The sequence below is a fragment of the Colletotrichum scovillei genome, assembly GCF_011075155.1.
Source record: "Colletotrichum scovillei strain TJNH1 chromosome Unknown Contig00003, whole genome shotgun sequence".
NCBI classification, from domain to species: domain Eukaryota; kingdom Fungi; phylum Ascomycota; class Sordariomycetes; order Glomerellales; family Glomerellaceae; genus Colletotrichum; species Colletotrichum scovillei.
Genome location: NW_023336261.1, coordinates 4,449,183 through 4,461,207, shown reverse-complemented (window position 1 = coordinate 4,461,207; position 12,025 = coordinate 4,449,183). Strand labels below are relative to the sequence as shown.

The window sequence follows — 12,025 nt, the reverse complement described above, 5'->3', positions numbered from 1 at the left end:
CTCAGGCTCTCCCGCCGCGGCCCCTCGCGATGTCCCAAAAATAAAATACAGCTCCAGTTTCCCGGCAGCACGCAGACGGCGCAATTTTGTCTGGAGTTTGCAAACACCCGGCCGGCAAAAGCTTGTATTTTGAGAGGCGTATCTAGACGTGTCAGAACGGACGATTTCGAGTATCGAGTACCGGGGGATGTGCCTTACCTAATGCACTCGCTATAGTTGACGGATCATGTGATGATGAGATACGTACGGAAAGGCATCAAGACTCGAGAGCCGATTGGCAGCGAGTTGAATCGGACAAGTAACAGTACGTATCTGCTCTCTGACGTCCAAGGCGACTGGTACTTTCTCGGTACCCAGATCCTTACGCGCTGCTTCCCTGCCCAACACCTTTCCCTCCCAATTCCCCAATCCATACCCGTCCGGAGCCGCTCTTTTCATGAGATGCCGTGCAGCAACTTGACAGATGCAACCCCAATCTAAACGAGACTTCCCAATGGAATGGGACCCCTTCTTTCCGCGCAAGCTAATGGAAACTAGGGAGAGCGACTACGTACGTCCAAGACACCGCTTTCGACGGGTATCATGGCGGCACGGCCGACCACGAGGCGTCGACACTGAATAGTTTGCCAACTAGCCACAGATAGACCAGTGCCCTGAGATTCCCAGCCCGTCCCAGTCTCAGCTGGCTTCTCAGCCGTGGGCGCCGTGGGCGGGGGACCATTCCACAAACGCCTCCAGACCGGCCGCTAGTTCCTTTTCAGCCCATTGTCTGACAATACGCTGTTCTTGCTTCTGCGCCTAGAGGGATGGGGCTCGCAACCAATCTCTTCATCACTTTCTTGGCCTCCTTGCCTCCGTGATACTTTGGGCTCTTTTCGTTCATCAGGGAGAAAGCAGGGGTAGCAGGGGCGAAAAATAAAATAAAAAGAATGTCAGGGGCCAAGAAGCGCTGGAATGTTCAACATGCCCACGTTCAGCGAGGTCTACACAGTAGAACTATTTCGCACCTTTTGCAACCCTGGCTCCAAGTACTTACACTTTGACTCCATCACACCGCCAAGACCTAGATGCAGCTGTCTGCTCATCGAGCTCCGTCCCCGGTCACACCTTCCAGCGAGAGACGAGGAGCTTTGAGTTGGCCTCCGGGTAAACACGACAGCAAGAAACATGCTCGTGAACCGGCCCGTGACGGACGCCACAGATGCAGTCATCAATGTTGTAAACATCCGATACGAGCCACTCTAGGGCCGACGTTCACGGATAGACTGACGAATGTGTCTCCGGCTCACGATGCTCCATTGGCTGACGGACGATGGCGACAGCGGAGCGTGCTAGGCCGGCTTCTCCCACTCGCCCGGCTCCTCGAACGTGGAGCCGTGATGGGCAAAGGCAACACCAGCTCCGGCGCCAGCGGGCGCCGTCGATGCTGGGGAGGCCGGGCGCGCGTCCCTGGTGGCTTGCAATGGGCCATGTGGGGTGGCAGACGCGCAAGAATGTGGTGCTCATCTTTCCCATCCTCCCCCTCGTGCCACGAATCGACCAAAGCACCATGGTAGACCACACTGCCTCAGGGTCTCTCTGGGGAATGCTGAAACGCTCGAGGATGACTTATCGGAGGGAGGAGACAATAGTGGTCAATACCAGACTGGCACGGAGCGGACGGTAGCCAGATTCCACGCAATCGCTGACATGTTCATCGCGAGGGATGTTGAGCAAGATGAGCCGACGACCCAAGTCAAGCGAGCGGCCTACGCCGTACAAGGCCAACTAATTTTGGCGTCCAAGGGAGCCGGCAAGACCATGGAACCCCCGTTCCTCCCGGCTGTGCGGACTCGACTTGCATGCTTGCGTCTTCAGATGAGATTGGCGCAGGGGCAGTGACGATCATGGATCAAGACCATGGACGGCACTTCCAGCGACAGATGCCAGGCACTGCAGTAACTACACGCTGCTGCCCAGCCAAAACACATGACTTGCTGTCGGCTCGTTTCAAACCCCCCATGTCCTAGACATTTCAGAGTCTCGTCAACGGTTGGTCGTGCCAGAATTTGCGGGAAACGGTGGAGTAATCCGACAGACGAACGGCAGAAGATGCCGTTGCGATGCGGCACATTGTATGCTGTTCATGCTGAAGGACCGCTGGAATGAGCTGCGACTGCGGCCAAGACATGGTGCATTCCTTCAGACGTCGAGAGATATTGGCGACAAGGAGCGAGGCTGCAAGTAGGCCACTTGGCAGCATTGGCGGAGGTTCGTACTGGGACTCCAATGTCTCAGGGAGTAAACTTTCCAATCTAGGCGTTAATTGTTCTGCTAAACTCTATCCGCGAGAATTTTTGACAGCTGGACAATTGGTTCAAGTCGATGGAGCAGGACGACCCAGGAGGAACCGAGCGAACCGGCGCAACCAGAGAAACAGCGCCGTGTGTCCCTCAAGAGCAGCCGCCATCCCAGGGGGAAGCTCCGTCGAAACCCTCTCTGTGTCAAGGCCATTGCCCACGGTCCACACGGTGACGCGTGTGCGGATTGGATCAGATCACAGAAAGTTCACGCTGGGATGCCGGCGAGAGCGAGAGTGCAGACAATTAGACAGAGTTGGGGCGGCTGTCGGAGAGAGTTGGGCGCATATCGGGCTGTCCGTTACTTCTTGAGCTGCTCGCGGAGGATGGCTTGTCGACCTGCTTGATCAAACGACTTGACACAGAATATGAGGCTGCGTTCGTCCTTGCTCAACGAATCGGCACCAGGTGCAACGAGCGATTGCCGGGCGAAGAACAGTAAGATCTCGTGTTCCTATTTGTCCTAAGTGTCAAAAACACTGACGACAGGACCCGACTGGAGCGAAGCTAACGTCGAGCTTGAGTGCGAGTGTGCTGCATACGGCGGGCTTGGTGCCATGCTGTGGTGTTGCAGATGTGACGGGTACGACGGGTCAAGAGAGACTTGCAGATTGTCGAGTCGGGTCTAATTGGATCTTGAGCGGGGCTGAAGCTTACGAAGTATTAGTGGCTTGGCGCTAACTTACGTGGTGTGGACCACAGCATGTACTCGTACGGATACACAATGTGCGCTACAAGACTCTGTTTTGGGGAATAGAAGGAAAGCCACCGTGGCAGATGAGGGCGAGGCAGGCAGACAGGCAGGCAGAGAAAGTTAGAGAGAGACAGACCAGAAAAGAAAGGCGGACTCCAGAAAACAGCTCCCGTCCAGCTCAAGGAACCCGTGGGCTTGCGTCCGGTTGGATTGGTGGCTTTTGATGCAGCCATCTCGATCTGCAGGTGTTTTTCTATGTCTTGGTGTAAGGACGTTCAAGACCTTGGGCTTGTATCCGTACGGTACAGGACTCGATGCCCCCCTAAACCCAAGTCCAGGGAAACGGACCATGGTCCAAATGGCTTGCAGCCTTGTACTGGGCGTTCTCCCAGGGAAGGAAGGGCGGCGGCGGCGACGGCGGGGTGGCAGAGCAGGGTTTGGCCTCGTCTTGTATGTTCAGATGGGATGGCTGGCTACTTTATGGTCCATGCCGCCGGATCGAGAGAAAAGATAGGAAGGCAGCCATAGCTTAACCAGCTGGCTCTCGTCACGATGCTTAAGCGTGCGCCAAGCTTTCGGAATGCAGACATTGTTTCTATGCAGTCTTGTCAGCGGTGCGCAAGTCTGTGTGGATAAGTCGAGAGAGTGTGCGCCGCGACACAGCAACGGGAGTGCCAGACTCATCATCAATGTGTGTGATGGACGTGAAAGTCGCAAATCGCACGTCGCAAGTCCCGGTACGGGGTCGTGGGGCCCGCACCTTCCCCTGCCCTTTCCTTACGTCTCCCTCCTTCCTTCTCATCCCTCATCCCTCATCCCTGCTTTTGCTCTTGCTCTCTCTGCTTTCAGCCCGGGGTAGGTGCTGGTCACTGCCTAGTAACTATTAGTAGCTACGACTAGGGAAGGAACCTCCCAGGTAGTCCCGTACTTTGCCCGTACTACCACCACCGAGACCCCCGCCAGCCTTTTTTCGCCCTGAGTCTGACGCAAAAGAGAAAGAACGAGACCCCAGAACTCGCAGACCAGGCGGGCAAGAACGACGTACTTACTTTGGGACGCCGCCGCCGCCTCGGACCTTCCCATACGATTTTCGTTATATTTGCACCCGTCTGTCTACCTTACTCCCTTTCCCTTCAATTCCGCGGTTGCCCTTCGGAATTCTACCAGACGAGGCGTCTCCCTTTAGAGCATTCCAACCAACCGACGACTTTGCACTCTCGATACTCCCTTGTGCAACCCGACTTCCCATGGTACACTGAAATAGGACCCCAAAGTCCTCACCTGGCGACGATCTCAATTCATCAGCACCGGCCCTCGCCTGAATTCACGCACCGCCTCGCCGACTGCCCGCCCTTTTTTTTCCTTTTGCTCCCGCTCATTACCGTGGACTCGAATCTCATTCACTCACTTACTCAGCTTGTCTGCTTCTCTATTCCTTCCACACCAACTACCTCGTCTCGCCATCTCTCGTCTTTGCCCATCATGACTGACGACTACCGCACCGAGCGAGCGGGCTCTTTCGCCTCATCTTCCACCGATGCCGCGACTCTCCACGAGCTAACCAAGCTGGACCCGATGGAGGACAGCGTTCAGAACCTCAAGTCGCACGATGATGAAGAGCTGGGCACCGAGGAGGACGAGAAGCTCTTGCCCAAGACCAATGAGAAGGAGGAGCCTCAGAAGTCTGGCATGACTTCTGCCATTATCTGGATGACCGTCAACACCTTGGCGACGATTGGAATTGTGAGTATACCACCAAAACCTACGATTTCCCAGGGAGGGGAAAAATCATGCTGACCGTACCTCCCCCAGGTCTTCACCAACAAGGCCATCTTCTCCGACCCTCAGTGGAAGCTCTGCCAGCTCACCTTTGCGAGTTTCCACTTCTTGGTCACTTTCGGCACGCTGTTTGTCCTCTCTCGGCCTACCTTCGCTTACTTTACTCCGCGCCGTGCCGCCATCCGGGACTTGCTGCCGCTTTCCGTGGCCATGTGCCTCAACGTCATCCTGCCGAACCTCTCCCTGGCCTTCTCTTCCGTGACTTTTTACCAGATTGCCCGGATCCTGCTGACGCCGACCGTCGCGCTCATGAACTATGTGCTCTATAAGGCGACACTGCCCAGGAATGCGATAATGGCGCTCATCCCGGCCTGCCTCGGAGTCGGCATGGTCTCTTACTACGACTCTCTGCCTACCAAGGACGACAAGGTCAAGACCACCTCTACCCTGGGTGTCGTCTTTGCCTTTTCTGGCATCTTTGCCTCGTCTCTCTACACCGTCTGGATCGCCAGCTACCACCGCAAGCTCCAGATGTCCAGCATGCAGCTGCTTTACAACCAGGCCCCCATTGCCTCCTTCATGCTTCTCTACGTCATCCCCTTTGTTGACACCTTCCCCGACTGGGTCAATGTTCCTGGCAACCGCTGGATCATGATTGGCATGGTATGTTTCCACTGTCTTGAGTACCTTGATTCACTGTTGCTAACCGGGAACTCACAGTCTGGCGCCTTTGCCTCGCTCATCAACATTTCCCAATTCTTCATCATCGCCCAGACCGGTCCCGTGTCCAGCACCGTTGTTGGCCACCTCAAGACCTGCACCATTGTTGCTCTTGGCTGGATGGTGTCAGGCAGAGCCATTGGCGACAAGTCGGTTCTTGGTGTCTTTGTTGCCATTGGCGGCATTGTTGCGTAAGTTGTAAACAGAGCCTTTCTGCATATGAAGACTAAATTAACGATTCACGCAGCTACTCCGTCGTCATGCTTCAGCACCAGCGCAACCAGCGCAAGTAGGCCATGGTCACATTGGCTGAGGCTCTCCGTTGACTTTATAACATTTCGGAAACGGTTTTTCCTTTCTTTTTTGGCAGCATGGGGATCATGGGAATCAAGATGGCGTTGAGTAGATTGAGCCCGTCGGGATTAGACAGGGTCTATTTGGGATGATACCTCTTTTACATGAACCCAAACCTATCATGGCTCGGCGTATGGGGAACACAGGCACTCGAATTCGTAGCAAGGGAAAAATAAAACACTTCCATTATTTTCCAACCCAAAACCTGACGCATCTTTATGCCTCTTCCTTTTATTGTGATATGCGACATGACATGTCTGAAAACCCAATCTACTCTTTTTTTGAAGCCATGTAAATAACGCCGTACGGGGTGCTCTCTGGCCAACAACACAATGCATCACTATACTTGACACCCCGACATCCGCAGCAACCGAGGTGACCGAAGACCACACGGGAAGGGAAAAAAAAAATACTCTCTACAACTGGAACCGCTTGCGGTCCTTCTCCATCCTGGCCTTCCACTCCCACGGCTGCGACTCCTCGCCCTCGCTGCCCGCCCTGCCGATACCCTTGTCCACCCTCCTCAGCTTAGCCGTGAACCGCGGGCCGACCTCCTGCAGTCCGACGCGGATGCCCTCGACGCCCTTCATCTCGGAGCCCTCGGCCGTCGTGATATTCTTCTCCGTCTCGCGCTTCTCGCGGAAGACGTAGCGGTGGCGGCGGAAGAAGAGGTAGTCGCGCTGGTTGTGCACCGTGAGCACCTGGCGGCCCTCGAGCTCGGGCTGCGGGGGGAAGAGGCGCTGGAAGAGGGCGGCGGTGAGCAGGCCGAGCGGGGTCTTGAAGTTGTTGAGGAGGAGCTCCGGGTAGTGGTTCGTCGGGTTGCCGTGGCCGGGGAGCTTCTTGCCCTCCATGAAGTTTGTGATGGTAAAGGTGAAGGTGGGGCCGACGGGGAGGTGGACGATGGACATGCCCGTCAACTTCTTCTGGTCTTCCTTGAGGAGGACGACGGCGGTGTAGTCGCGGTTGGCGGCGAACTTTGAGATCTCGCGGAGGGAGTACTTGTGGCCGTAGCGGTGGGCGGAGCGGGGCACGTAGGTGGAGTTCGGGAAGACGGTGCGGAAGATGTTGGCCTCGTGGTGGAGGGTCGAGTTGAGGGAGGTGGTGATGAGGATCTTGGGGGGCGGGGGCGCGTCCTCGGAAAAGAGGCTGGGGAACTTGAGGGCGAGGGAGGACGGGGTGAGGTCGAGGTTCGTCGAGGTCGTCGAGGGCGCGGCGGAGGAGTCCCTCTTTGCGCGGCGCTTCTCCTCGCGCCGCGCCTCCCTCTCGGCCTTCTTCTCCGCGGCGGCGGCCTCGTCTTCCTCGTCGTCGAGCATGCTGTCGTTATCGCTGTCGTCGTCCGCGCCGTCGTCCTCGCCATCCTCGTCGTCGAGCTCCTGTTCCAGCGCGGCGTTCTCCTCCTCTTCTATCCTCCTCTTCTTGAGCCTCTCGACGTCCACCACCTTGCCCAGGCTGTCGTCGTCGACGTCGTCCCAGACGCGCTTGCTGTCGATGGTCTGGGGCTTGTTCTTTGCGAGGCGGGCGGCGCGCAGCTCGGGGTTCTTGTCCTCCTCCTTCTTGCGGCGGAAACGCATCTCGCGCTGGGCTTTATCCTTGTCCTTCTTTTGCAGGACGTACATCTCCTTGCGCTTGAGCTTGTTGGACGTCTTGTTTGTGAGCGAAGCCCCCATGGACTTGCCCGGCTTGGAGAAGCCCATCTTGAGAATTGGCTTCTGTTTTTTTTATATTTCTTTTTTTCGTTTCGATTGATAGAATGTGAGTTTCCTCTGTCCGATTTCGTAGAGAATTGGCCCGTGGATTAAGCTCGTTCGATCGTCTGGAGGTTCGGTTTGAGGGTATCTGTCGCAAAGAAAAATGATGCTGTACAACGTTCGTCGGTCCAGAAAAAAAAAAAAAAAAAAAGGCCGTACAATCAATGAAAATCAGCTTTGGAGAAATTTTGGCGGGGCACCGACCAATCCCTGCAGCAGATGCATTTCAGATGGGTCCCGGCGTTCGGTTTGCGGGGGCGCCAGGGATTGTCTTCCTCGATCGCCGTTGGTGGACGAAGTCACGGCGAATTGAATGATCCGTGATTCCACTGTAAGATACCAAGGTACCTATCGAGTGGGGTGGGGGTCCAAAAGGGAAGATTCTGGTCGAGTCCAATCGCCTGGTGCCGGTCTGCGGCTGCGGGACAGAGGAAGGGGTCCGTCCGGTGCCGCGTGCGTTCCTGGCCTGGCGTGGATCGCAACAACAGGGCCACCTCAACTGACACTGACAGGCCACTTTTGGTGCACCCAATGCCAACCTGGAATTGGAGGATAGAACTTTTTTTTTCCCACCTCAGGCTGCCCACCAACGAGGGGTGTGAAAACTGGAAAGGGCAGACGAACGTTGACATCGACCACGACCACATTCGCTCATACACACTACCTACCCCTCTATACCTAGCTCACACTCTGCAGTCTGCACTGCACGCACTCTCTCTCTCTTCGGGGCATCTTTCCAATTGAGAGCCAGCCATCCATCCAGGTTAGGTAGCCTTCCATAGGCATTACTTACTTGGCAGCAGCCCAGACTACAGTGAGCTGCCAGTGACTCCAGCCCCCTCCAGATGACTCACGCTCCTCTAAACAACCCCACCAAACGATCGAGCAGATGAAGCCCTTTCGCTTTGTTGCACACCAATCACCTTCAATTCGTTCCACAGCTAGCTTCTGTGCAGTTCGGCCGGCCGCTTTTTTCCACTCCCACCAACGTTACCCCTCCCCCTCCTCCCACTACTCAAACCCATACTCCTCCTCCCACCAACGCACCCTCACCACCTCCCGTCACCTCTCCCGGGCTCAAGTCCTCGTCCCCTCGAAAAAGAACAAGCCCTCGTCCGCTGCCGCCGGCTCTTCCTCCAAGATGACGACCACCGCGACGACCCTCAAGGGTCAGCCTCTCGACAGGCAGACCCTCGACGCCATGCTGCGTCGCCGTCTCTTCTTCACCCCGGCTTTCGAGATCTACGGCGGCGTCGCTGGCCTCTTCGACTACGGCCCTCCCGGTTGCGCCCTGCAGGCCAACATCGTCGAGACATGGCGCAAGCACTTCATCCTCGAGGAGGACATGCTCGAGATCGACACCACCGTCCTGACCCCGCACGAGGTCCTCAAGACCTCTGGCCACGTCGACAAGTTCGCCGACTGGATGTGCAAGGACCCCAAGAACGGCGATATCCTGCGCGCCGACCACTTCGTCGAGGACGTGCTCGAGGCCCGCCTCAAGGGTGACAAGGAGGCCCGCGGCCAAAAGGTCGAGGAGGAGGACGACCCCAAGAAGAAGAAGAAGAGAAAGACAAAGGCCGAGGCCGTCAAGCTTGAGGACGCTGTCGTCCAGGAGTACGAGGAGATCCTGGCCAAGATTGACAACTACAACGGCGAGGAGCTCGGCGAGCTCATCAAGAAGTACGACCTCAGAAACCCCAACACCGGCCTCCAGCCGTCGCCCCCCGTCGCCTTCAACCTCATGTTCCAGACCGCCATTGGCCCCAGCAGCAACCTGCCCGGATACCTGCGCCCCGAGACCGCTCAGGGCCAGTTCCTCAACTTTGCCAAGCTCCTCGACTTCAACATGCAGCAGATGCCCTTCGCCTCCGCCTCCATCGGCAAGTCTTACAGGAACGAGATTTCCCCCCGCGCCGGTCTCCTGAGAGTCCGCGAGTTCCTCATGGCCGAGATTGAGCACTTTGTCGACCCCGAGGGCGGCAAGAAGCACGTCCGCTTCCCCGAGGTCAACACCGTCGAGCTCACCCTCCTCGACCGCCACACCCAGCTCGCCGGCAAGACCGAGGTCAAGAAGATGACCATTGGCGACGCCGTGAGCAACAAGGTCGTCGACAACGAGACCCTCGGCTACTTCCTCGCCCGCATTCACCTCTTCCTCCAAAAGATTGGTGTCGACATGACCAAGGTCCGCTTCCGCCAGCACATGGAGAACGAGATGGCCCACTACGCCGCCGACTGCTGGGACGCCGAGCTCCTCACCTCCTCCGGCTGGATCGAGTGTGTCGGCTGCGCCGACCGCAGCGCCTACGATCTGTCCGTCCACGCCAAGAAGACTGGCGCGCCCCTCGTCGTGCGTGAGCGCCTCGACGAGCCCCTCATCTTTGAGGAGTGGCAGGTCGAGATCGACAAGAAGAAGTTTGGTCCCCAGTTCAAGAAGGACGGCAAGACGGTCGAGGCCGCCCTCGAGGGAACCACCCAGGAGCAGCGCGAGAAGCTCGCCAAGCAGCTCACCGACAACGGCGAGCTGGAGCTCGAGGTTGCCGGCGTCGGCAGTGGCACGGTCAAGGTCAGCAAGGACCTCGTCAAGATTGAGTTCAGAAAGCGCGTCGAGAACACCAGGGAGTTCACCCCCAACGTTATCGAGCCTTCCTTTGGTATCGGCCGTATCCTGTACTCGCTGATTGAGCACGTCTACTGGAACCGCGCCACCGAGGACGGTGCCGGCGACGAGGCCCGTGGTGTAAGTTAATCCCCGGGCATCCCTCGATGAACGATTTACTAATTAAACGACTCTAGGTCCTCTCATTCCCCCCGACAGTCGCCCCCACAAAGGTTCTGATCGTGCCCCTTTCCGCCAACAAGCAGTTCCAACCCTTCGTCAGCAAGATCTCGCAGAAGCTGCGCAAGTACGGCATCTCGGCCCGCGTCGACTCGTCCTCGGCCACCATTGGCAAGCGCTACAGCCGCAACGACGAGCTCGGCACCCCGCTCGGCATCACCATCGACTTCCAGACCGTCCAGGACAGCACAATCACCCTCCGCGACCGCGACTCGACCAAGCAGGTCCGCGCCGACGAGGACACCATCATCGCGGCCATCCAGAGCCTCGTCACCGGTGCCAAGGAGTGGAAGGACGTCGCGGCTGAGCTCCCTACGTTTGAGAGCCAGGAGGTCGATGTCACTGTCCGGTAAAACTAAAAAAAAAATGGCAGCAGTAAAGAAGAATTTTCATATGGATACCATGTTCCCCCCTTTTTTTTGTGCGACATAATGGGCTCCTCTATAGAGATAGATAGAGTGAGAGAGGTGGATGTTGAAAAGGTCTGTGGAAGGGAAAAATGTCGCCCAAAAGTGACCACCTGTAGACAATCTCAATTGAGCCTTTGTGGATTTGAATCATTTCCTGACACCTTGTCGGTGTGTCCTCGTGTTCCCATGCACCTCAGGCACGGTGGAATGTCGTATCATATTCCTACCCTTCTTCACACGATGATCCGAGGGAGCTGCCTCACGCTGTGTTATTAGCTCAGGCATAGGGAGGCCTTTCCGTTCGTGTCTGGTGAGAGTTATGTACCTACTCAAGGGAGCAAGCATCCTGTGTAGCATGACTTCTTTTGGGGCCGCTACAAGTGGAATTGCGTACTTCACTCCCGCAGGTTTTCGGTGAAGAGACTGAGAAAACTGTGTTATGCTACCATGAGATATTGAGATATATCTTTTATATTAGATCCAGAGTTGGTAAGGTTTCGATTTCTCTTACAGCAGAGATCATGTAACCTCTAAATCACTTTTCTTTTCTACTTATCAAAAAAAGAAAAGAAAAAGGGGGGGTCGTGAATCAAGCTCACACTCTTGTAAGTTCTGGAAAAAGATTGAAAAGGGGAGGCGATACGTTGGACACAAGCAGCTCTCGTTCTTGGAGCATACTTACCAATGTGCCGCCGCTGCGTTGTCCGAAAGGAGAGGTGCGTTTCCAGGTTGTCTTCCACGAATACTGGATTCCCGTCGGGAGTGAGCGAACTGCTCCTTTGAATTTACATGTTTGTAGATGCTCTGCTGTCAAAAAAATGGTGAAAATATGTAAGTTGGTCAAACGCAAAATGTTCAATCTGTACCATTCACTCCGAAATGGCCACGTCTTTGGAAGAAAAGGCGACAGCTTTCCCTACCTTATGTTCTACCCTGTATTCTCTCTTTCTTATTGCCGAAGAATACGAGCTGGGCCAGATAGTAGGCCTCGGTGTAGATTGTCTAGTCACGTGGCACGTGACCGACCCGAGACGGGCCAGCGGGAGTATATCCCGTAAAGTGGATTCCCGGGCCCGAGAGGGGCCGGGTGTACGGGGTCAGCATGGTGACTGACGCCCTTTGCCCAAGTGATGCAAGGA

At 56.1% G+C, this 12,025-nt stretch overlaps 3 protein-coding genes across 3 annotated transcripts; 2 read left to right on the top strand and 1 right to left on the bottom strand.

The window, feature by feature from the left end:
* The first annotated feature begins 3,435 nt into the window (after nucleotides 1–3,435).
* Nucleotides 3,436–6,085, top strand: HER10_EVM0004112 (triose-phosphate transporter). Its single transcript, XM_035473765.1, has 4 exons — nucleotides 3,436–4,776; nucleotides 4,846–5,475; nucleotides 5,533–5,723; nucleotides 5,780–6,085. Exons 1-4 carry the CDS (start codon nucleotides 4,516–4,518, stop codon nucleotides 5,823–5,825), a joined length of 1,128 nt encoding a protein of 375 aa, XP_035335903.1. The 5' UTR covers nucleotides 3,436–4,515; the 3' UTR covers nucleotides 5,826–6,085.
* A 217-nt stretch (nucleotides 6,086–6,302) lies between these two features.
* HER10_EVM0011617 (brix domain-containing protein) lies at nucleotides 6,303–7,752 on the bottom strand (the record flags this gene model as incomplete). The annotated part of the gene is made up of 1 exon (XM_035481045.1): nucleotides 6,303–7,752. Exon 1 carries the CDS (start codon nucleotides 7,578–7,580, stop codon nucleotides 6,303–6,305), a length of 1,278 nt encoding a protein of 425 aa, XP_035336595.1. The 5' UTR covers nucleotides 7,581–7,752.
* Nucleotides 7,753–8,259: 507 nt separating this feature from the next.
* On the top strand, nucleotides 8,260–10,997 carry HER10_EVM0012908 (glycyl-tRNA synthetase). The gene is made up of 2 exons (XM_035482286.1): nucleotides 8,260–10,377; nucleotides 10,434–10,997. The coding sequence occupies exons 1-2, from the start codon at nucleotides 8,524–8,526 to the stop codon at nucleotides 10,827–10,829; spliced, it is 2,250 nt and encodes a 749-aa protein (XP_035336709.1). The 5' UTR covers nucleotides 8,260–8,523; the 3' UTR covers nucleotides 10,830–10,997.
* Nucleotides 10,998–12,025: the final 1,028 nt, after the last annotated feature.

Excerpts from the sequence above, each read along its gene's own strand:
- HER10_EVM0004112 (XM_035473765.1), top strand. The coding sequence starts at position 4,516 with ATGACTGACGACTACCGCACCGAGCGAGCGGGCTCTTTCGCCTCATCT. Across the intron at positions 4,777-4,845 it reads CCTTGGCGACGATTGGAATT|GTCTTCACCAACAAGGCCAT; the intron begins GTGAGTATACCA and ends TACCTCCCCCAG. Across the intron at positions 5,724-5,779 it reads GCCATTGGCGGCATTGTTGC|CTACTCCGTCGTCATGCTTC; the intron begins GTAAGTTGTAAA and ends CGATTCACGCAG.
- HER10_EVM0012908 (XM_035482286.1), top strand. The coding sequence starts at position 8,524 with ATGAAGCCCTTTCGCTTTGTTGCACACCAATCACCTTCAATTCGTTCC. Across the intron at positions 10,378-10,433 it reads CCGGCGACGAGGCCCGTGGT|GTCCTCTCATTCCCCCCGAC; the intron begins GTAAGTTAATCC and ends AAACGACTCTAG.